At 42.5% G+C, this 24,828-nt stretch overlaps 2 protein-coding genes and 1 long non-coding RNA gene across 3 annotated transcripts in view; 1 reads left to right on the top strand and 2 right to left on the bottom strand.

The window, feature by feature from the left end:
• Nucleotides 1-2,720: 2,720 nt before the first annotated feature.
• Nucleotides 2,721-3,238, bottom strand: LOC310921953. The gene is made up of 3 exons (XR_014592246.1): nucleotides 3,192-3,238; nucleotides 2,945-2,986; nucleotides 2,721-2,779 (listed from the first exon to the last, which is right to left on the bottom strand). It is a non-coding gene; the product is annotated as an uncharacterized lncRNA (long non-coding RNA).
• Nucleotides 3,239-11,635: 8,397 nt separating this feature from the next.
• Nucleotides 11,636-24,678, top strand: TLCD3B (TLC domain containing 3B; the record flags this gene model as incomplete). Its single annotated transcript, XM_083882265.1, is given in 7 exon segments — nucleotides 11,636-11,672; nucleotides 12,958-13,041; nucleotides 14,760-14,970; nucleotides 16,349-16,445; nucleotides 24,404-24,405; nucleotides 24,407-24,584; nucleotides 24,587-24,678. Coding segments are annotated over 6 exon segments (639 nt in total). The 5' UTR covers nucleotides 11,636-11,672; nucleotides 12,958-12,982.
• Nucleotides 24,679-24,682: 4 nt separating this feature from the next.
• Nucleotides 24,683-24,828, bottom strand: part of SRRM2 (serine/arginine repetitive matrix 2) — a gene marked incomplete at its 3' end in the record, with an annotated part of 10,130 nt that continues 9,984 nt past the window's right edge. Inside the window, exon 13 of the mRNA XM_083882264.1 lies at nucleotides 24,683-24,826. Within this exon, the coding sequence (XP_083738390.1) occupies nucleotides 24,683-24,826 (144 nt within the window). The remainder of the gene's footprint in view (nucleotides 24,827-24,828) is intronic.

The raw sequence follows: 24,828 nt of genomic DNA, 5'->3' as shown, positions 1-24,828 counted from the left end.
GGAAAAAAAGGAGGAAAAAAGGAGGAGGAAAAAAAAGGTGGAAAAAAGGAGGAGAAAAAAAGGAAGAAAAAAAAGGTGGAAAAAAGGAGGAGGAGAAAAAGGAGGAGAAAAAAAAAAGGAGAAAAAAAAAAGAGAAAAAAAGGAAGAAAAAAGGAGGGAAAAAGGAGGAGAAAAAAAAGGAGGAAAAACAAGGAGGAAAAACAAGGAGGAAAAAAAGGAGGAGGAAAAAAAAGAAGAAAAAAAAAAGGAGGAAAAAGGAGGAGAAAAAAAAGGAGAAAAAGGGGAAAAAAAAGGAGAAAAAAAGGAAGGAAAAAAAAGGGAAAAAAAAGGAGGAAAAAGAAGGAAGAAAAAAAAGGAGGAGAAAAAAAGAAGAAAAAAAAGGAGGAAAAAAGGAGGGGAAAAAAAAGGAGAAAAAAAAAGGAGGAGAAAAAAAAGGAGGAAAAAAGGAGGAGAAAAAAGGAGAAAAAAAAAAAGGAGGAAAAAAAGGAGGAGGAGAAAAAAAAGAAGAAAAAAAAAAAGAAAAAAAAAGGAGGAGGAAAAAAAAAGGAGAAAAAAAAATAGGAAAAAAGGGGGAGGAGAAAAAGGAGGAGGAAAAAAAGGAGGAGAAAAAAAAAAGGAGGAAAAACAAGGAGCGATAAAAAAGGAGGGGAAAAGGAGGAGGAGAAAAAGGAGGAGGAAAAAAAAGGAGGAAAAAAGGAGGAGAAAAAAAGGAAGAAAAAAAAAGAAGAAAAAAAAGAGAGGAAAAAAAGGAGAAAAAAAAAGGAAAAGAAAAGGAGGAGGAGGAAAAAAAAGGAGGAAAAAAAAAAGGGGGAAAGGAGGAGGGGAAAAAAAAAAGGAGAAAAAAAAAAGGAGGAGGAAAGGAGGAAAAAAAAAAGAGAAAAAAAAAGGGGGGAAAAGGAGGAGGAGAAAAAGGAGGAGGAAAAAAAAAGAGAAAAATAAAGGAGGAAAAAAAAAAGGAGAAAAAAAAAAGGAGAAAAAAAAAGGAGGAGAAAAGAAAAAGGAGAAAAAAAAAAGGACAGAAAAAGGAGGAGAAAAAAGGAGAAAAAAAGGAAGAAAAAAAAAGGAGGAGAAAAAACGAGAAAAAAAGGAGGAAAAAAAAGGAGGAAAAAAAAGGAGAAAAAAAAGGAGAAAAAAAAGGAAGAAAAAAAAGGAGGAGAAGAAAATAAGAAAAAAAAGGAGAAAAAAAGGAGAAAAAAAAGGGGGGAAAAGGAGGAGGAGGAAAAAAAAGGAGAAAAAAAAAAGGAAAAAAAAAAAGAGAAAAAAAGGAGGAGGAAAAAAGGAGGAAAAAAAAGGAGAAAAAAAGGAGGAGAAAAAAAGGAGAAAAAAAAGGAGAAAAAAAAAGGAGGAAAAAAGGAGGAGAAAAAAGGAGGAAAAAAAAGGAGAAAAAAAGGAGGAGAAAAAAAGGAGAAAAAAAAGGAGAAAAAAAAAGGAGGAAAAAAGGAGGAGAAAAAAGGAGGAAAAAAAAAGGACAGAAAAAGGAGGAGAAAAAAAAGGAAGAAAAAAAAGGAGAAAAAAAGGAGAAGGAAAAAAAGGGAAAAAAAAGGAGGAAAAAAAAGGAGGAAAAAAAAAGGAGGAAAAAAAAAGGAGGAAAAAAAAGAAGAAAAAAAAAAGGAGGAGGAAAAAAAGGAAGAAAAAAAGGAGGAAAAAAAAAGGAGAAAAAAAGGAGGAGGAAGAACCGGGAAAGGGTCGGGTCCCTCCCTCCCTCCCCCGGGGCGAGTTTTGCCACAAATTCGACTTTTGCACCTCCAAATTCCACTTTTACCCCCCCGAATTCCACTTTTACACCCCCAATTTTGACTTTTGCACCTCAAATTCGACTTTTGCACCTCAAATCTGACTTTTACAGCCCCTTAATTTGACTTTTGCACCTCAAATTTGACTTTTGCACCCTCAAATCTCATTTTTACGCCACTTAATTTGACTTTTGCACCTCCAAATCCCAATTTATCTTCCTCAAATCGACTTTTGCACCTTCAAATCTCAGTTTTATGCTCCTTAATTTGACTTTTGCACCATCAAATTCCACTTTTTCACCCCCTAATTCACCTTTTTCACCCCAAATCTGCAATTTTTCACCCCAAAATTTGCCTTTTTACCTTAAAATTCACCTTTTTCACCCCCAAATTCGCCTTTTTCACCCCCAAATTCGCCTTTTTCACCCCAAATTTTGACTTTTTCACCTCAAAATTCACCTTTTTCACCCCAAATCTGCAATTTTTCACCCCAAAATTTGCCTTTTTACCTTAAAATTCACCTTTTTCACCCCCAAATTTGCCTTTTTCACCCCAAATTCGCCTTTTTCACCCCAAATTCGCCTTTTTCACCTCCAAAATCACCTTTTTATCCCAAAATCTGCTTTTTTACCCTCAAAATCTCCACTTTTTACCTCAGAATTTCCTTCCAATCCCCCAAATTTGACCTTTTTTACCCCAAAATCCGCTTTTCCCCCTCAAATTCTGAACTTCTTCCCTCAAAATTTTCATTTTTTACCTCACGATTTCCTCCCTCGCCACAAAAATCTGCCCCGGACCCCCAAATCTGCAATTTTTACCTCAAAAATCTTCTTTTTTACCACAAAATCTGCACTTTTTACCTCAAAAATCTTCTTTTTTACCTCAAAATCGACATTTTTACCTCAAAATCGACTTTTTTCCCCTCAAAATTTTCATTTTTTACCTCACGATTTCCTCCCCCTCCACAAAAATCTGCCCCGGATCCCCAAATCTGCCATTTTTACCTCAAAAATCTTCTTTTTTACCACAAAATCTGCACTTTTTACCTCAAAATCTGCCCTTTTTTACTTCAAGTCGTCTTTCCAATCCCTAAAATCTTCCCATTTTACCCCAAAATCGACTTTTTTCCCTCAAAATTTTCATTTTTTGCCTCACGATTTCCTCCCTCGCCACAAAAATCTGCCCCGGATCCCCAAATCTGCCATTTTTACCTCAAAAATCTTCTTTTTTACCTCAAAATCTGCACTTTTTACCTCAAAATCTGCACTTTTTACCTCAAAATCTTCATTTTTTACCTCAAAATTTTCATTTTTTACCTCACGATTTCCTCCCTCGCCAAAAAAATCTGCCCCGGACCCCCAAATCTGCAATTTTTACCTCAAAATTCTTTTTTTACCACAAAATCTGCACTTTTTACCTCAAAAATCTTCTTTTTTACCTCAAAATCGACATTTTTACCTCAAAATCGACTTTTTTACCTCAAAATCTTCATTTTTTCCCTCACGATTTCCTCCCCCTCCACAAAATCTGCCCCGGACCCTCAAATCTGCCATTTTTACCTCAAAAATCTGGTTTTTTTACCTCAAAATCTGCACTTTTTACCTCAAAATCTGCCCTTTTTTACTCCAAGTCGTCTTTCCAATCCCTAAAATCTTCCCATTTTACCTCAAAATCGACTTTTTTCCCTCAAAATCTTCATTTTTTACCTCACGATTTCCTCCCCCTCCACAAAATCTGCCCCAGATCCCCAAATCTGCACTTTTTTACCTCAAAAATCTTCTTTTTTACCTCAAAAATCTTCTTTTTTACCACAAAATCTGCACTTTTTACCTCAAAATCTGCCCATTTTACCTCAAAATCGACTTTTTTACCTCAAAATCTTCACTTTTTACCTCACGATTTCCTCCCTCGCCACAAAAATCTGCCCCGGATCCCCAAATCTGCCGTTTTTACCTCAAAATCTGCACTTTTTACCTCAAAATCTGCACTTTTTACCTCAAAATCTTCCCATTTTACCTCAAAATCGACTTTTTTTCCCTCAAAATTTTCATTTTTTACCTCACGATTTCCTCCCTCGCCACAAAAATCTGCCCCGGATCCCCAAATCTGCCATTTTTACCTCAAAAATCTTCTTTTTTACCACAAAATCTTCACTTTTTACCTCAAAATCTGCACTTTTTTACTTCAAGTCGTCTTTCCAATCCCTAAAATCTTCCCATTTTACCCCAAAATCGACTTTTTTCCCCTCAAAATTTTCATTTTTTACCTCACGATTTCCTCCCCCTCCACAAAAATCTGCCCCAGATCCCCAAATCTGCCATTTTTACCTCAAAAATCTTCTTTTTTACCTCAAAATCGACATTTTTACCTCAAAATCTGAATTTTTTACCTCAAAATCTTCCCATTTTACCTCAAAATCAACTTTTTTACCTCAAAATCTTCACTTTTTACCTCACGATTTCCTCCCCCTCCACAAAATCTGCCCCAGATCCCCAAATCTGCACTTTTTACCTCAAAAATCTTCTTTTTTACCACAAAATCTGCACTTTTTACCTCAAAATCTGCCCATTTTACCCCAAAATCGACTTTTTTACCTCAAAATCTTCATTTTTTACCTCACGATTTCCTCCCCCTCCACAAAAATCTGCCCCGGATCCTCAAAATCTGCACTTTTTACCTCAATAATCTTCTTTTTTACCACAAAATCTGATCTTTTTACCTCAAAATCGACTTTTTTACCTCAAAATCTTCATTTATTACCTCACGATTTCCTCCCCCTCCACAAAAATCTGCCCCGGATCCCCAAATCCGCCATTTTTACCTCAAAAATCTGGTTTTTTTACCACAAAATCTGCACTTTTTACCTCAAAATCTGCCCTTTTTTACTTCAAGTCGTCTTTCCAATCCCTAAAATCTTCCCATTTTACCTCAAAATCGACTTTTTTCCCTCAAAATTTTAATTTTTTACCTGACGATTTCCTCCCCCTCCACAAAAATCTGCCCCGGACCCTCAAATCTGCCTTTTTTACCTCAAAAATCTTCTTTTTTACCTCAAAATCTGCCCATTTTACCTCAAAATCTGCACTTTTTACCTCAAAAATCTTCTTTTCTACCACAAAATCTGCACTTTTTACCTCAAAATCTGCACTTTTTACCTCAAAATTTTCATTTTTTTACCTCACGATTTCCTCCCTCGCCACAAAATCTGCCCCAGATCCCTCAAAATCTGCCATTTTTACCTCAAAATCTGCCATTTTTACCTCAAAATCTGCCATTTTTACCTCAAAATCTGCACTTTTTACCTCAAAATCTGCCTTTTTTTACTTCAAGTCGTCTTTCCAATGCCTAAAATCTTCCCATTTTACCTCAAAATCGACTTTTTTCCCTCAAAATCTTCACTTTTTCCCTCACGATTTCCTCCCCTCCACAAAAATCTGCCCCAGATCCCCAAATCTGCCATTTTTACCTCAAAAATCTTCTTTTTTACCACAAAATCTGCACTTTTTACCTCAAAAATCTTCTTTTTTACCTCAAAATCTTCCCATTTTACCTCAAAATCGACATTTTTACCTCAAAATTTTCACTTTTTACCTCACGATTTCCTCCCCCTCCACAAAAATCTGCCCCGGACCCTCAAAATCTGCCATTTTTACCTCAAAAATCTTCTTTTTTACCACAAAATCTGCCCATTTTACCTCAAAATCGACTTTTTTACCTCAAAATCTTCACTTTTTACCTCACGATTTCCTCCCTCGCCACAAAAATCTGCCCCGGATCCCCAAATCTGCCATTTTTACCTCAAAAATCTTCTTTTTTACCTCAAAATCTGCCCATTTTACCTCAAAATCGACTTTTTTCCCTCAAAATCTTCATTTTTTACCTCAAAATCCGCCCGTTTCCCCCTCGCGACTTCCTCCAACCGCCCGCAACCTTCCCCGGGACCCCCAAAATCCGCCTTTTCCTCCCCTTGAACCCCAAATTCCGCCTTTTTCTCCTCAAACTCAGCCCCTTTTTCCTCAAAACTGCCAAAAAATCGCTTTTTTTCAACCCAAAATCGCCTTTTTTTACCCCAAATTCTCCTTTTCCCGCCCCCCCCCCCCCAACCTGGGCTGCGCTGAGGCGTTTGAGTGGGCGGGGCTTAAATAGGTGACGTCATCACGCACACGCCAAAGCCACGCCCCCTCCCCTTGAGTGGGCGGGGCCTTAAAAGGGCAACGCCAGGAGCTGAGTCACGGTGGGGCCCACCGGGGGGGGGGGGGAATTTTGGGGTTTTTGGGGGGATTTTGGGGGTCCCGGGGGCAATTTTTGGGGTTTTTGGGGGAATTTTGGGGGTCCCGGGGGGGATTTGGGGGTTCAGAGGGGAATATTTGGGGGTCACAGCCCAATTTTGGGGTTTTTGGGGAGATTTTGGGGGTCCCGGGGGGGATTTGGGGACAATCCCGGGGGAATTTTTGGGATTTTGGGGGATTTTTTGGGGGGATTTTTTGGGTTTTTTTGGGGGATTTTTTTTTTAATTTTGGGGGGATTTTTTTGGGATTTTTGGGGGGATTTTTTTGGGGATTTTTTGGGGAATTTTTTTTAATTTTGGGGGGATTTTTTTGGGATTTTTGGGGCGATTTTGAGGGGATTTTTTGGGGATTTTGGAGGATTTTTTTGGGATTTTTAAAAAAATTTTAGGAGATTTTTTTGGGGGATTTTTAGGAACAACCTCTGTCCCCCTCCCCCATTTTTTAGGTTAATTTTGGGCTATTTTTTTTTTTTTAATTTGGGGGAATATTTTGGGAATTTTTTTAGGATTTTTAGGGGTTTTTTTTGAATTTTAGGGATTATTTTTTTTTAATTTTGGGAGAATTTTTTGGGGGAATTTTTTTAAATTTTAGTGGGATTTTTTTGGAAGATTTTTTTTAAAATTTTGGGAGGATTTTTTGGGGGGATTTTTTTAAAATTTTGGTGGGATTTTTTTGGAAGATTTTTTTTAAATTTTAGGAATTTTTTTAGGAATTTTTAAGCCCACCCCCAGGATAAATTTCCCCCCTCCCCCAGCCCCATTTCCAGGATAAATTGGGGATATTTTGGGGTGTCCCTGACTCACCCTGAGGTGTCCCGGGGGCGGCTCCGGGGGCTCCGGGGGCTCCCCTTTATATCAATATCCCCCCGCCCCTCCCCCCCTTTGACCTTCTCCGCTCCCCTTTGACCTTTCGGGAGCCCAAAATATCCCCCGCCCCTCCCCCACCCCGGGAATTCTGCCCCTCCCCCACCCCGGAGAGCTCTGCCCCTCCCCCACCCCGCTCAAATTATTCTGGGATTTTTTGGGGATTTTTTTTTTTTATTTTTTAGGGATTTTTTTGGAATTTTTTGGGGATTTTTTGGGGATTTTTTTTTAATTTTGGGGGTTTTTTAAAGGATTTTTTGGGGATTTTTTTGGGGATTTTGGGGGGATTTTTTTAGGATTTTTGGGGGGATTTTTTTGGGATTTTTTTCGGATTTTTTTGGGATTTTTTTGCGATTTTTTGGGGATTTTTTTGGGATTTTATTAATATTTTTGGGGATTTTTAAGGGATTTTTTTGGGATTTTTTGGGATTTTTGGGATTATTTTGGGACTTTTTTAGGGAATTTTTGGGGATTTTTTTTGAATTTTTGGGGATTTTTTTGGGGATTTTTTGGGATTTTTGGGGATTTTTTGGGATTTTTGGAGGGATTTTTTGGGGATTTTTTTGGGATTTTTTGAAGATTTTTTTGGAAATTTTGGGGGGGGTTTTGGGGATTTTTTGAGGATTTTTTGGGATTTTTTTGGGGATTTTTTGGGGATTTTTTGGGGATTTTTTGGGGATTTTTTGGGGATTTTTTAGGGATTTTTTTGGATTTTTTGGGGATTTTTTAGGGATTTTTTTGGATTTTTTGGGGATTTTTTGGGGATTTTTTAGGGATTTTTTAGGATTTTTGGGGGGATTTTTGGGGGATTTTTTTGGGATTTTTTTGCGATTTTTAGGGGATTTTTTAGGGGTCTTTTGGGATTTTTTTAAATATTTTTTGAGATTATTTTGGGATTTTTTGGGGATTTTTTTGGGGATTTTTTTGGGGATTTTTTGGGGATTTTTTGGGGATTTTTTGGGGATTTTTTTGGGATTTTTTTGGGATTTTTTGGGGATTTTTTGGGATTTTTTTGGGCAATTTTGGGGGTTTTTTAAGGATTTTTTGGGGGGGATTTTTGGGGGATTTTTGGGGATTTTTTTTAATTTTTGGGATTTTTTTTGGATTTTTTGGAATTTCTGGAGGGTTTTTTAAGGATTTTTTGGGGGATTTTTTAGGGGATTTTTTGGGGATTTTTTTGGAAATTATTTGAAATTTTTTTGAGTTTTTTGGGGATTTTTTGGGGATTTTTTAAAGGATTTTTTGGGGATTTTTTGGGGATTTTTGGGGATTTTTTGGAGGTTTTTAAGAGATTTTTTTGGGGATTTTTTTGGGGGGATCATTTGGGATTTTTTGGGGATTTTTTGGGATATTTTGGGGATTTTTTACGACTTTTTTAGGGGATTTTTTAGGGGATTTTTAGGGGATTTTTGGGGATTTTTTGCGGGATTTTTTTGGGGATTTTTTTTGGGATTTTCGGGGGATTTTTTTAGGATTTTTGGGGGATTTTTAAAGGATTTTTTAGGGGATTTTTTTCGAATTTTGGTGGGTTTTTAAAGGATTTTTTGGGGGATTTTTTGGGTATTTTTTGGGTATTTTTTGGGATTTTTTGGGGATTATTTTGAAATTTTTTTGAGTTTTTTGAGGATTTTTTTGGGGACTTGATTAATATTTTTGGGGATTTTTTTTTATTTTTTTGGGATTTTGGGGGGATTTTTTTGGGATTTTTTTGGGATTTTTTGGGATTTTTTCGGATTTTTTTGGGATTTTTTTTCGATTTTTTGGGGATTTTTTGGGGATTTTATTAATATTTTTGGGGATTTTTTTCGGATTTTTTTAGAGATTTTTTGGGGGAATTTTTTGGAATTTTTGGGGATTTTTTTGGGGATTTTTTGGGATTTTTTGGGATTTTTGGGGGGATTTTTTGGGGATTTTTTGGGATTTTTTGGGATTTTTGGGGGGATTTTTTGGGGATTTTTTTGGGATTTTTTTGGGATTTTTTGCGATTTTTTGAGGATTTTTTGGGGATTTTATTAATATTTTTGGGGATTTTTAAGGGATTTTTTTGGGATTTTTTGGGATTTTTGGGATTATTTTGGGATTTTTTGGGGATTTTTTGGGGATTTCTTTGGAATTTTGGGGGATTTTTTTTGGGATTTTGGGGGGGTTTTAGGGGTTTTTTTAGGATTTTTGGGGATTTTGGGGGATTTTATTAATATTTTTGGGGATTTTTGGGGGGATTTTTTTATTACTATTTTTTAGGGATTTTTTAGGGAGGATTTTTTGGAGATTTTTTTGGAATTTTGGGGGGGTTTTTTTAGGATTTTTTGGGGGATTTTTTGGGATTTTTTTGGGATTTTTTTGGGATTTTGGGGGGGATTTTTGGGGGATTTTTTTGGATTTTTGGGGGATTTTTGGGGGATTTTTTTGGGATTTTTTGGGATTTTTTGGGGGATTTTTTTGGGATTTTTTGGGAATTTTTTTTTTATTTTTTGGGGATTTTTTTAGGGAATTTTTTGGGGATTTTTTGGGGGATTTTTGGGGAATTTTTTTTTTTTTGGTGTTTTTTGGATTCTTTTGGGATTTTTTGAGGACTTTTGGGGGCCCTCCCCCCCCTCAATCCCCCAATTTTGGGCCCCTCCCCCCTTTTTTTCCTTCCAATTTTTTTGGGTTTTTTCCCTCAATTTTTTGGGGACCCCTCCCCCCCTTTTCAATTTTTTGGGGGCGCCTCCCCCACTTTTTTGGGATTTTTTGGGGATTTTTTTGGGGATTTTTGGGGACTCCTCCCCCCCCTCAATTCCCCAAAATTTTTGGGGACCCCCTTTGGCCCCTCCCTTTTTTGGCTCCTCCCCTTCTTTGGGACCCTCCCTCCCCAAATTTTGGGGTCTCGCCTCCTCTTTAATGAGGGGGCGTGGCCTCGGTGGCCACCACCTCTTTATTATTATTATTAACTCATCATTAAAAGCCTCATTAATATTCATGAGTTTAATCATATGCTAATTAAGCACCGCGTAGCCCCGCCCACTTTACTCACACGGCGCCGTCGCCATGGCAACCCCTCCCCGCGCGCGTTCCCATTGGCCGTCCGCCCCTCAAGCCCCGCCTTCCTTCCTCTCAACCAATCAGCGCCACTCCTTTCGTCTCTGCTCGCCCCACTCTGCCCGGCAACGCGCCGTGATTGGCTGGCGGCGCGGGCCAATCAGCGCAGGCGCGGCGTTCCCGCCGTTTCTGTGGCGACGCCGTGAGGGGAAAGGGAAGGGAGGGGGGGGGGGGGAAGCGGCCGGGATGGAATTTTATGCAAATTTATGCAAATGAGCGGCCGGAAGCGGCGCGCTGAATATTCATGAGGCGCTGAGGGAGGCCGCGGACCCGCCCCGCTGTCGGTGAGGGGGAGATTGATGGGAATTAACGCGGGAGGGAAGGAGAGATAGAGGTGGGCCTGGGGGGGGGGAGTGTGGGAGTGTGGGAGTGTGTGGGGGGGGTTGGCTCCTCCCCTTCACTTAAAGCCACGCCCACTTTGTCGGTTTGCCATTAGGCCACGCCCCTTTAGCGGTTTGTAGATTGCGTTGAGGCCACGCCCCTTATTTGCATACAGGCCACACCCCTATAGCAATTCCGAATCCTGGTTGGCTCCGCCCCTTAAGCCACGCCCCCTCCCCAAGCCACGCCTTTCCATCCATTCCCAGTGTCCCCTTGTCCCCATCCCTTCTTAAGCCCCGCCCTTCACTGAAGCTCCGCCCCCTCTACATCTCCCCTTGTCCCCTCCCCTTTAGCCCCGCCCTCTAGCCAAGCCCCGCCCCTCCATTCAATCCTAGGGTCCCCTTGTCCCCATCCCCTTTGACCACGCCCCCAAACCCCGCCCTTCACTGAAGCCCCTCCCCTTATCCCCTTGTCCTCATCCCCTTAAGCCCCGCCCCTCCAGAGCCCCGCCCCTATCCCGGGCCACGCCCCTCCATTCATTCTTAGTGTTCCCTCGTCCTGCCCCTCCCCAAGCCCCGCCTCTCCCCAAGCCCCGCCCCTCCATCCCATCCCTGTGTCCCCTTGTCCCTGCCCCCTAAGCCCCGCCCCATATCAAGCCCCGCCCAATCAAGTTCCGCCCAATCAAGCCCCGCCCCTCATCAAGCCCCGCCCCTCATCAAGCCCCGCCCAATCATACCCCGCGCCATCAAGCCCCGCCCCTCATCAAGCCCCGCCCAATCATACCCCGCGCCATCAAGCCCCGCCCCTCATCAAGCCCCGCCCAATCAAACCCCGCGCCATCAAGCCACGCCCCTCATCAAAGCCCCGCCCCTCCATTCATTCCCAGTGTCCCCTCCCTCTTTCCCCTTATCCCCATCCCCCTAAAGCCCCGCCCATATCAAGCCCCGCCCATATCAAGCCCCGCCCCTCCCCAGGCCCCGCCCCTCCCCATCCCTATCCCGGTGTCCCCGCCCCCGGGGCCATGCCCTCCCTTGTCCCCTGGCTGTCCCCTCTGTTGTCCCCTCGCTGTCCCCTCGCTGTCCCCTCGCTGTCCCCCTGCCCGCCCATCCCCCTGACGCCCCTCCCCCTCTCTCCGTGTGTCCCCAGGCCCCTCCCCCTCCATCCCCCCACCACCCCCCCCCCCTCTTGTCGCCGGGCCCGGCCATGCCGGTGTCGCCGCCGGTGTCGCCTCCGCCCGTGTCGCGATTGTCGCCGTCGCTGTCGGTGTCGCCGGCGCTGCTGACCCTGCCGGGGCTGCTCTTCTTCCCGGGGCTCTTCCTGCTGGCCCGACGGGCGCTGGCCGCCATCGCCGGCTGTCCCCACGGCCGCGCCACCGTGCTGGCCGCCAGGTGACACCGGGGACAGGGCTGGGGACAGCGGGGGACAGACAGGGGACAGCCGGGGACAGCTGGGGACAGACAGGGGGACAGGGATGGGACAGGGATGGGGATGGAGGTGACACAGGGATGGGGACAGGGACAGAGGGACAGGGCTGGGGACACTGCGGGGACAGCCAGGGGTGGCACCGGGCCAGGGAGGGGGACAGGGATGGGGACATGGAGGGGACAAGGAGGGGATGGAGGGGACACAGGGAGGGGACAGGGCTGGGGACATGGAGAGGACAGGGCTGGGGACAGTTTGGGGACATCCTGGGGACAGAGAGGGGACAAGAGGACATCCAGGGGACAGCCGGGGACATCCTGGGGACAGAGAGGGGACAAGGAGGTGACAGGGATGGGGATGGAGGTGACACAGGGAGGTGACACAGGGAGGGGACAGCCAGGGGGGTGGGGACAGCCAGGGGACAGCTTGGGGACACAGAGGGGACAAGAGGACAGGGAGGGGACAGCCAGGGGGATGGGATAGGCCGGGGACATCCTGGGGACAGCCAGGGGACACTGAGGGGACAGAGAGGGGACATCCTGGGGACATCCTGGGGACAGGGATGGGGACAGGGAGGGGACAGGGATGGGACAGGGATGGGACAGGGATGGGGACAGGGATGGGGACAGGGAGGGGACAGGGATGGGGACAGGGAGGGGACAGGGAGGGGACAGGGATGGGGACAGGGATGGGGACAGGGATGGGGACAGGGAGGGGACAGGGATGGGACAGGGATGGGGACAAGGAAGGGACAGGGAGGGGACAGGGAGGTGACACAGGGAGGTGACACAGGGAGGTGACACAGGGAGGGGACACAGGGAGGTGACACAGGGAGGGGACACAGGAGGGGACACAGGGAGGTGACACAGGGAGGTGACACAGTGGGGTGACAAGGAGGTGACACAGTGAGGTGACAAGGAGGTGACAAAGCCACTTGCTGGCCTGGCCAGGGGGGGGATCAGGGACAAGTGACAAGTGACAAATGACAAGTGACAAGGCCAGGCCACGGTGGGGGGCGGGGTGGAGGGGACACTTGGGGACAATCCAGGGGGGGGGTTGGGGACAATAATCCGAGGGGGGGGAGGGGACAGGATTATCCGTGTCACGTGGCCGGTGACACGCGGGGGGGGGACACGGATTGGGGACATCGGCCCATCCCCCCCCCCCCCGTGTGTGTCACCTGTGTCACCTCCCGTGTCACCTCCCGTGTCACCTCCCGTGTCACCCCTGATGTCACCCTGGTGTCCCCAGGCTGGTGTCGTCGGTGCAGGCGGTGATGGCGTCCACGGCCGGGTACATCATCTCCAGCTCCTGTCAGCACGTCATCGATGACCAGTGAGTGACACCTGGGACACCTGGGGACACCTGGGGACACCTGGGGACACCTGGGACACACCTGGGGACACACCTGGGGACACACCTGGGGACACACCTGGGGACACCTGGGGACACCTGGGACACACCTGGGACACACCTGGGACACACCTGGGGACACACCTGGGGACACACCTGGGACACACCTGGGACACACCTGGGGACACCTGGGGACACACCTGGGGACACACCTGGGACACCTGGGGACACACCTGGGGACACACCTGGGACACACCTGGGGACACCTGGGGACACACCTGGGGACACACCTGGGGACACACCTGGGGACACCTGGGACACACCTGGGACACACCTGGGGACACCTGGGGACACACCTGGGGACACACCTGGGACACCTGGGGACACCTGGGGACACACCTGGGGACACACCTGGGGACACACCTGGGACACACCTGGGACACACCTGGGGACACCTGGGACACACCTGAGGACACACCTGGGACACACCTGGGGACACCTGGGGACACACCTGGGACACACCTGGGGACACCTGGGGACACACCTGGGACACACCTGGGGACACCTGGGGACACCTGGGGACACCTGAGGACACCTGGGGACACCTGAGACACACCTGGGGACACCTGGGGACACCTGGGGACACACCTGGGACACACCTGGGGACACCTGGGGACACCTGGGGACACACCTGGGGACACCTGGGACACACCTGGGGACACCTGGGACACACCTGGAACACCTGGGACACACCTGGGGACACCTGGGACACACCTGGGGACACCTGGGGACACACCTGGGACACACCTGGGGACACCTGGGGACACACCTGGGGACACCTGGGGACACCTGGGACACACCTGGGACACACCTGGGACACACCTGGGGACACACCTGGGACACACCTGTGTCTCACCTGTGTCTCACCTGTCCCAGGAGAATTTTGGGTGATTTTTGGGGCCATTTTACTGAACTTTGGTGTAAAATTTTGGGAATTTTTGAGATTTTTTTGGGGATTTTTTTCTCTAAACTTTACCTGTGTCTCACCTGTGTCTCACCTGTGTCTCACCTGTGTCTCACCTGTCCCAGGTAAATTAAATGGGAGATTTTGGGTGAATTTTGGGTGAATTTTACTAAATTTTGTCATAAAAAATTGGGGATTTTTGGGATTTTTTTGGGATTTTTTTGGGTTTTTTTCCTCCAAACTTCACCTGTGTCTCACCTGTGTCTCACCTGTCCCAGGTGAATTAAATGGGAAGTTTTGGGTGAATTTTGGGTGAATTTTACTGAATTTTGGTGTAAAATTTCGGGAATTTTTGGGACTTTTTCGGGGTTTTTTTCCCTCCAAACTTCACCTGTGTCTCACCTGTGTCTCACCTGTGTCTCACCTGTGTCTCACCTGTATCTCACCTGTGTCTCACCTGTGCCTCACCTGTGTCTCACCTGTCTCACCTGTATCTCACCTGTGTCTCACCTGTGTCTCACCTGTGTCTCACCTGTGTCTCACCTGTGTCTCACCTGTCTCACCTGTATCTCACCTGTGTCTCACCTGTGTCTCACCTGTGTCTCACCTGTCTCACCTGTATCTCACCTGTGTCTCACCTGTGTCTCACCTGTGTCTCACCTGTATCTCACCTGTATCTCACCTGTGTCTCACCTGTGCCTCACCTGTGTCTCACCTGTGTCTCACCTGTCCCCAGGCACTGGCTGGCCTCGGCCTACCCGCCCTTCGCCGTGCCCTATTTCCTGTATGACGTGTACGCCATGTACCTGTGCCACCAGCAGAGGGCGCAGGTGAAGGGGCACGGCCCGGCCACGCCCCCCGCGCGCGCCGCCGCCTTCCTGCGCCACGAGCTGCTGATGGTGCTGCACCACCTGGCCATGGTGCTGGTCTGCTTCCCCGTGGCCACCGTGAGTCACACCTGGGCACACCTGGGGACACCTGGGGACACCTGGGGACACCTGGGCACACCTGGGGACACCTGGGGACACCTGGGAGGGAATTTGGGCGAAATTTGGGTGAAAATCCGGTGAAATTTGGGTGAAAAATGGGGATTTTTTGTCACCTGGGCACACCTGGGGACACCTGAGACATGGGGGATACACCTGGGATACACCTGAGAGTCATAACACACACCTGGACACACCTGGGAAAAAAATGGGTGAAAATCCAGTGAAATTTGGGTGGAAAATGGGGATTTTTGGGCACTTGGACACCGGCACACTGGGACACACCTGGGGACACACCTGGGGACACACCTGGGGACACCTGGGGACACACCTGGGACACACCTGGGGACACACCTGGGACACACCTGGGACACACCTGGGGACACCTGGGGACACCTGGGACACACCTGGGGACACACCTGGGACACACCTGGGGACACACCTGGGGACACCTGGAACACACCTGGGGACACACCTGGGACACACCTGGGGACACACCTGGGGACACACCTGGGACACACCTGGGACACACCTGGGGACACCTGGAACACACCTGGGGACACACCTGGGACACACCTGGGGACACACCTGGGACACCTGGGGACACACCTGGGACACACCTGGGGACACACCTGGGACACACCTGGGGACACCTGGAACACACCTGGGGACACACCTGGGACACACCTGGGACACACCTGGGGACACCTGGGACACACCTGGGGACACACCTGGGACACACCTGGGGACACACCTGGGGGTCGGGCTGGGGATTTGGTGACCCTTTGGTGACCTTTAATAACCCTTTAATGACCTTTAATGCCATTTTTATCACCTTTAATTCCGTTTTTATCACCTTTAATTCCATTTTTGTGCCCTTTAATGCCATTTTATTCCCTTTAATGCCATTTTTCTGCCCTTTAATTCCATTTTTATCACCTTTAATTCCGTTTTTATCACCTTTAATGCCATTTTTATCCCCTTTAATGCCATTTTATCACCTTTAATGCCATTTTTATCCCCTTTAATGCCATTTTTATCACCTTTAATGCCATTTTTATCACGTTTAATTCCATTTTTATCACCTTTAATGCCATTTTTATCACCTTTAATTCCATTTTTATCACCTTTAATGCCATTTTTATGCCCTTTAATTCCATTTTTATCACCTTTAATGCCATTTTTATGCCCTTTAATTCCATTTTTATCACCTTTAATTCCATTTTTATCCCCTTTAATGCCATTTTTATCCCCTTTAATGCCATTTTATCACCTTTAATGCCATTTTTATCACCTTTAAAGCCATTTTTATCCCCTTTAATGCCATTTCCGTGTCCAGCTGTGGCGTCAGGGCAAAGGCGATTTCTTCCTGGGCTGTCTGCTGATGGCCGAGCTGAGCACGCCCTTCGTGTGCCTGGGCAAGGTGCTCATCCTGGGTGAGAGTCCCCAAAGTGTCCCCAAATGTCCCCAAATGTCCCCAAATTATCCCAAAAAAATCCCCAAAAATATCCCAAATTATCCCAAAAAAATCCCCAAAATTAATCAAAAAATGCCCCAAAAATATCCCCAAAAAATCCCCCAAAAATTCCCCAAAAAATCCCAAAAAATTCCCAAAAAAATACCCCAAAAATATCCCCAAAAAAATCCCCAAAAAATCCCCAAAAAAATCCCATAAAAAATCCCATGAAAATCCCAATAAAATCCCATTAAAAAATTCCCCAAAAAAATCCCCCCAAAAATCCCTAAAAATCCCCCCAAAAAATCCACAAAAAATCCCCCAAAAAATTACCCAAAAAAATCCCCAAAAAATCTCCAAAAAATCAGAAAAAATCCCCCAAAAAATCAGAAAAAAAATCCAAAAAAATCCCAAAAAAATCCCAAAAAATCCCCAAAAAATCTCCAAAAAATCCCAAAAAATCCACAAAAAATCCCCAAAAAAATCCCGTTAAAAATGACCGAAAAATGAGCGAAAATGGAAAAATCCCATAAAAATCCCCCAAAAAATCCCATAAAAATCCCATGAAAATCCCAATAAAATCCCATTAAAAAATTCCCCAAAAAATCCCCCCAAAAATCCCTAAAAATCCCCCCCAAAAAATCCCCAAAAAAATCCCTAAAAAATCCCCAAAAAAATTACCCAAAAAAATCCCCAAAAAATCCCCAAAAAATCAGAAAAAATCCCAAAAAATCTGCAAAAATCCCTAAAAAATCCCAAAAAATCCCCAAAAAACCCCCAAAAAATCCCCTAAAAATCCCAAAAAAATCTCTAAAAAATCCCCAAAAATTCCCCAAAAAATCCCCAAAAAATCCCAAAAAATTACCCAAAAATCCGAAAAAAATCCCTAAAAAATCTGAAAAATTTTCCAAAAAATCCCAAAAAAATCCCAAAAAAATCCCCAAAAAAACCCCAAAAATTCCTTAAAAAAATCCCAAAAAAATCCCCCAAAAATCCCCAAAAAATCCCAAAAAAATCCCCAAAAAATCCCTAAAAAAATCCCTAAAACTGCCCAAAAAATCCCTAAAAAATCCGAAAAAAATCACCTAAAAATCCCAAAAAAATCCCCAAAAATCCTTCAAAAAATCCTTCAAAAAATCCTTCAAAAATCCCCAAAAAAATCCCAAAAAATCCCCTAAAAATCCCCAAAAAATCCCAAAAAATACCCCCAAAAAATCCCAAAAAATCCCCCCAAAAAATCCCAAAAAATCCCCAAAAAATCCCAAAAAATTCCCCAAAAAATATTAAAAAAAACTCTAAAAAATCCCAAAAAAATCCTCAAAAAATCCCCAAAAAATTCCCCAAAAAATCCCACAAAAAAATCCCTAAAAAATCCCCCAAAAATCCCCAAAAAATCCCCAAAAAATCCCTTAAAAATTCCCAAAAAATCCCAAAAAATATTTTGAAAAATCCCCAAAAAATCCCCCAAAAAATCCCAAAAAAATCCCCAAAAATCCCTAAAAAAATCCCCCAAAAAATCCACAAAAAATCCCTAAAAAATCCCAAAAAACCCCACCAAAAAACCCCCAAAAAATCCCCAAAAAATCCCCAAAAAACCCCCCAAAAATCCCAAAAAAATCCCAAAAAATCCCCAAAAAATCCCTTAAAAATTCCCAAAAAATCCCAAAAAATATTTTGAAAAATCTCTAAAAAATCCCTAAAAAAATCCCAAAAAATCCCAAAAAATCCCCCAAAAATCCCCCAAAAAATCCCAAAAAATCCCCAAAAAATCCCCAAAAAATCCCCAAAAAAATCTCAAAAAATCCCCAAAAAATCCCCTAAAAATTCCTTTCAAAATCCCAAAAAAATCCCCAAAAATTCCGCAAAAAATCCCCTAAAAAATCCCCTAAAAAATCCCCAAAAATCCGAACAAAAATTCCCTGAAAAAATCCCTAAAAAATCCCTAAAAATCCCAAAAAATCCCCCCAAAATCCCCAAAAATATCCGAAAAAAATCCCCTAAAAATCCCTAAAAAAATCCCCAAAAAATCTCAAAAAAATCCCCAAAAATCCTTCAAAAAATCCGAAAAAAAATCCCTAAAAAATCCACAAAAATCCCTAAAAAATCCCCCCAAAAAAAATCCCCAAAAAATACCCAAAAAAATCCCTAAAAAATCCCAAAAAATCCAAAAAAAATCCAAAAAAATTCCGTAAGAAATCAGAAAAAAATCCCAAAAAAATCCCCAAAAAATTACCTAAAAATCTGAAAAAAAATCCCTAAAAAATCCGAAAAATATTCCAAAAAAATCCCCAAAAAATCCACAAAAAATCCCCCCCAAAAATTACCTAAAAATCCGAAAAAAATCCCTAAAAAATCTGAAAAATATCCCCAAAAAATCCCTAAAAAAATCCCAAAAAATCCCCTAAAAATCCCAAAAAATCCCCAAAAAAATCCCCAAAAAATCCCAAAAAATCCCCAAAAAATTCCCAAAAAATCCCCAAAAAATTACCTAAAAATCTGAAAAAAATCCCTAAAAAATCCGAAAAATATTCCAAAAAAATCCCAAAAAAATCCGAAAAATATTCCAAAAAAATCCCCCAAAATCCTTCAAAAAATCCTTCAAAAATCCGAAAAAAAATCCAAAAAAAATCCCCAAAAAATCCCAAAAAAATCCCCAAAAAAATCAGAAAAAAATCCCAAAAAAATCCCTAAAAAAATCCCAAAAAAATCCCTTAAAAATTCCCAAAAATCCCAAAAAATATTTTGAAAAATCCCCAAAAAATCCCCCAAAAAATCCCTCAAAAAATCCCCAAAAAATCCCCAAAAAATCCCTTAAAAATTCCCAAAAAATCCCAAAAAATATTTTGAAAAATCGCCAAAAAACCCCCAAAAAATCCCCAAAAATCCCAAAAAAATCCCAAAAAATCCCTAAAAAATCTCAAAAAAATCCCCTAAAAATCCCCAAAAAATCCCAAAAAATCCCCAAAAATTGCCCAAAAATCCGAAAAAAATCCGAAAAAAATCCGAAAAATATTCCAAAAAAAACCCCAAAAAAATCTCAAAAAATCTCAAAAAATTCCCCAAAAAAATCCGAAAAAAATCCCCAAAAAATCCCCAAAAAATCCCAAAAAATCCCTTAAAAATTCCCAAAAAATCCCAAAAAATATTAAAAAAAATCTCTAAAAAATCCCAAAAAAAATCCCAAAAAATCCCCAAAAAATCCCCAAAAAACCCCAAAAAATCCCCAAAAAAACCCCAAAAAATCCCCAAAAATCCCTCTTGCCCCCTGCCCCCCCGGAGCCCCCAACCCCCGTCCCCACGCCCCCCCAGGGCCCCCTGGAGCCCCCCCAGCCATGCCCCTGCTTGTCCCCCCCTTGTGCAGCTGCGGCGTCAGCACACGGCGCTGCACAAGCTCAACGGGCTGGCGCTGCTGGTGACGTTCCTGTGGTGCCGCGTGCTGCTCTTCCCCTACCTGTACTGGGCCTGAAAAACCCACAGAAATCCCCGAAAAATCCCAAAAAAATCTCAAAAAAATCCCCAAAAAATCCCTAAAAAAATCCCCGAAAAATCCCCCAAAAAATCCAAAAAAAATCCCTAAAAAATCCCCAAAAATTCCCTAAAAAAATCCCCAAAAATCCCCTAAAAATCCCAAAAAAAATCCCAAAAAAATCCCCAAAAAATCCCCAAAAAATCCCCCCAAAATCCCCAAAAATCCTTCAAAAATCCTTCAAAAAATCCTTCAAAAAATCCGAAAAAAATCCCAAAAAATCCCCAAAAAAATCAGAAAAAAAATCCCCTAAAAAATCCCCAAAAAATCCCTAAAAAATCCCCAAAAAATCCCTAAAAAGTCCCAAAAAAATCCCCCCAAAAAATCCCAAAAAAATCCCCCCAAAAATCCTCAAAAAATCTCTAAAAAATCCCCCAAAAATCCCCAAAAAATCCCCAAAAAATCCCCAAAAAATCCCTAAAAAATCCCTAAAAATCCCCAAAAAATCCCTAAAAAATCCCCAAAAATTCCCCAAAAAAATCCCCAAAAAATCCCCAAAAATCCCTAAAAAAATCAAAAAAAATCCCCAAAAAAACCCAAAAAACCCCCAAAAAATCCCTAAAAAATCCCCAAAAAAATCCCCCAAAAATCCCAAAAAAATCCCCAAAAAATCCCAAAAAAATCTGAAAAAAAATCTGAAAAAAATCCCAAAAAAATCCCCAAAAAATCTGAAAAAAAATCCAAAAAAATCCCCAAAAATCTGAAAAAAATCCTACAAAAATCCCTAAAAAAATCCCAAAAAATCCCCCAAAAAATCCCAAAAAAATCCCAAAAAATCCCCCAAAAAAATCCCCTAAAAAAATCCCAAAAAATCCCCCAAAAAAAAATCCCAAAAAATCCCAAAAAATCCCCAAAAAATCCCCAAAAAATCCCAAAAAATCCCAAAAAATCCCCAAAAAATCCCTAAAAAAATCCCCCAAAAAATCCACAAAAAATCCCAAAAAAACCCCCAAAAAATCCCCTAAAAACCCCCAAAAAAATCCCCAAAAAATCCCAAAAAATCCCCAAAAAATCTCAAAAAAATCCCTAAAAAATACCCCAAAAAAATCCCCAAAAAATTACCCAAAAATCCGAAAAAAATCCCTAAAAAATCCGAAAAATATTCCAAAAAACTCCCAAAAAATCCCCAAAAATTCCTTTAAAAAATCCCCAAAAAATCAGAAAAAAATCCACTAAAAATCCCTAAAAAAATCCCAAAAAATCCCCAAAAAATCCCTAAAAAATCAGAAAAAAATCCCTTAAAAATCCCCAAAAAACCCCAAAAAATCCCAAAAAATCCCAAAAAATCCCCAAAAAAATCCCAAAAAAATCCCTAAAAAAATCCCCCAAAAAATCCCCAAAAAAATCCCCAAAAAATCCCTAAAAAATCCCCAAAGAAATTACCCAAAAAAATCCCCAAAAAATCCGAAAAAAAATCCAAAAAATCCCCCAAAAATCCCCAAAAAAACCCCAAAAAATCCCCAAAAGTTCCTTAAAAAATCCCAAAAAAATCCCCAAAAAATCCCAAAAAATCCCTAAAAAATCTCAAAAAAATCCCTAAAAAAATCCCCAAAAAAATCGCCAAAAAATTGCCCAAAAATCCTTCAAAAAATCCCAATAAATCCCCCAAAAAATCCCAAAAAATCCCCAAAAAATCCCCAAAAAATCCGAAAAAAAAATCCAAAAAATCCCCCAAAAAATCCCCAAAAAAATCCCAAAAAATGTCTAAAAATTCCCAAAAAAATCCCAAAAAAATCCCAAAAAATCCCTCAAAAAATCCCAAAAAATCCCAAAAAAATCCCCAAAAAACCCCAAAAAAATCCCCAAAAAAACCCCAAAAAAATCTCAAAAAATCCCCAAAAATTCCTCAAAAAAATCCCAAAAAATCCCCCAAAAAATCCCCAAAAAATCCCTAAAAAAACCCCAAAAAACCCCCCAAAAATCCCCAAAAATATCCCCAAAAAATCCCCAAAAATATCCCCAAAAAATCCCTAAAAAATCCCAAAAATTCCCCAAAAAATCCCCAAAAAATCCCAAAAAATCCCCAAAAAATCCCCAAAAAATCTCAAAAAATCTGCAAAAAATCCCTAAAAAATCCGAAAAAAATCCCCCAAAAAATCCCCAAAAAAATCAGAAAAAAATCCACTAAAAATCCCTAAAAAAATCCCAAAAAATCCCCAAAAAATCCCCAAAAAAATCCCCAAAAAATTCCCAAAAAAATTCCCAAAAAAATCCCCAAAAAATCCCAAAAAAATCCCAAAAAATCCCCCAAAAAATCCCCCCAAAAAATCCCCAAAAAATCCCCAAAAAAATCTCAAAAAATCCCCAAAAAATCCCCAAAAAAATTTCAAAAAATCCGAAAAAAAACCCAAAAAAATCCCCAAAAAAAATCCCCCAAAAATCTCTAAAAAATCCCCAAAAAATCAGAAAAAAATCCCCAAAAAATCCCCAAAAAATCCCAAAAAAATCCCAAAAAATCCCCAAAAAATCCCCAAAAAATCCCCCCAAAAAAATCCCAAAAAATCCCCAAAAATCCCCAAAAAATCCCAAAAAATCCCCAAAAAATCCCTCAAAAAATCCCCAAAAAATCCCCAAAAATTCCTTAAAAAATCCCAAAAAAATCCCCTAAAAAAATCCCAAAAAAATCCCCAAAAACCCCAAAAAAATCTCTAAAAAATCCCTAAAAAATCCCCAAAAAATCCCAAAAAAATCCCCAAAAAATCCTCAAAAAATCCCAAAAAAATCCCCCAAAAATCCCAAAAAATCCCCAAAAAATCCCCAAAAAATCCCTAAAAAATCCCCAAAAAATCCCAAAAAAATCCCAAAAAATCCCCAAAAAATCCCAAAAAAAAATCCCAAAAAATCCCTAAAAATCCCCCAAAAAATCCCTAAAAAATCCCCTAAAAATCCCAAAAAATCCCCAAAAATTCCCCAAAAAATCCCTAAAAAAATCCCAAAAAATCCCCAAAAAATCCCCAAAAAATCCCCAAAAAATCCCAGAAAAATCCCAAAAAAATCCCAAAAAAATCCCTAAAAAAATCCAAAAAATCCCCAAAAAATCCCCAAAAAATTACCCAAAAATCCGAAAAAAATCCCTAAAAAATCTGAAAAATATTCCAAAAAAATCCCCAAAAAATCCCCAAAAAAATCCCAAAAAATCCCCAAAAAATCCCCAAAAATTCCCCCAAAAAAAATCCCTAAAAAATCCCCAAAAAATCCCCCAAAAAATCCCCAAAAAATCCAAAAAAATCCAAAAAAATTCCGTAAGAAATCAGAAAAAAATCCCAAAAAATCCCACAAAAAATCCCAAAAAATTTGAAAAAAATCCCTAAAAAAATCCCCAAAAAATCCCTAAAAAAATCCCCAAAAAATCTGCAAAAATCCCTAAAAAAATTCTCAAAAATCCCTAAAAAAATCCCAAAAAATCCCCTAAAAATCCCAAAAAAATCCCTAAAAATCCCCAAAAAAATCCCCAAAAAAACCCTAAAAATTCCCTAAAAAATCCCACAAAAAAATCCCTAAAAATCCGAAAAAAATCTGAAAAATATTCCAAAAAAATCAGAAAAAAATCCCCAAAAAATCCCCAAAAAATCCCCAAAAAATCCCAAAAAATCCCAAAAAATCCCTCAAAAAATCCCCAAAAAATCCCCAAAAAATCCCCCAAAAAATCCCCAAAAAATCCCCCAAAAAATCCCAAAAAAACCACCAAAAAATCCCAAAAAACCACCAAAAAATCCCAAAAAATCCCAAAAAATTCCCCAAAAAATCCCAAGAAATCCCCAAAATTTTCCCCAAAACACAAAAAAAAAAAAAAAATCCAAAAAAATTCCCAAAAATATCCCAAAAAAATCCCACAAAAAAAATCCCCCCAAAAATCCCAAAATTGTCCTAAAAATATCCCAAAAAATCCCCAAATGGTCCTTTAAAAAATCCCCAAAATTATCCAAAAAATACCCCAAAAAATCCCAAAAAACCCCAAAAAATCCCTAAAAAATCCTCAAAAAATCCCCAAAAAATCCCTAAAAAATTACCCAAAAATCCGAAAAAAATCCGAAAAAAATCCGAAAAATATTCCAAAAAAATCCGAAAAATCCCCCAAAAAACCCCAAAAAATCCCCAAAAAATCCCCAAAAAATCCAAAAAATATCCCAAAAAATCCCTCAAAAAATCCCCCCAAAAAATCCCCTAAAAATCCCCAAAAAATCCCCCAAAAAATCCCTAAAAATCCGAAAAAAATCTGAAAAATATTCCAAAAAAATCAGAAAAAAATCCCCAAAAAAACCCCAAAAAAACCCCAAAAAAATCCCAAAAAAATCCCCAAAAATCCCTCTTGCCCCCTGCCCCCCCGGAGCCCCCAACCCCCGTCCCCACGCCCCCCCAGGGCCCCCTGGAGCCCCCCCAGCCATGCCCCTGCTTGTCCCCCCCTTGTGCAGCTGCGGCGTCAGCACACGGCGCTGCACAAGCTCAACGGGCTGGCGCTGCTGGTGACGTTCCTGTGGTGCCGCGTGCTGCTCTTCCCCTACCTGTACTGGGCCTACGGGCGCCACCGGGGCCTGCCGCTGGCCCGGGTCCCTTGGGTGCTGCCCCCGGCCTACAACGCCGCCGCCGCGCTCCTGGCGGCCCGCAGCTCTACTGGTTCTGCCTCATCTGCAGAGGGGCCTGGAGGCTCTTCCGGCCCCTGGCGGGGGGGACCACCAGGCCCCCCTGAGGGGTTAAAGGGGGGAGTGGGGTGAGGGGTGGGGGAGGGGAGCTCGGGGGGTGGGGTTGGGACAGATGGGGGGCGCCCTGGGGTGGCCTGGGTGGGCCTGGGGGTGTCCTGGGTCATCTGTGGGGTGTCCTGGGGTGTCCTGTGTCATCT

This window comes from Zosterops lateralis (assembly GCF_965231275.1).
Source record: "Zosterops lateralis genome assembly, chromosome: 39".
NCBI classification, from domain to species: domain Eukaryota; kingdom Metazoa; phylum Chordata; class Aves; order Passeriformes; family Zosteropidae; genus Zosterops; species Zosterops lateralis.
The sequence above is the reverse complement of the archived record's forward strand: the minus strand, read 5'-3'. Positions and strand labels throughout refer to the sequence as shown.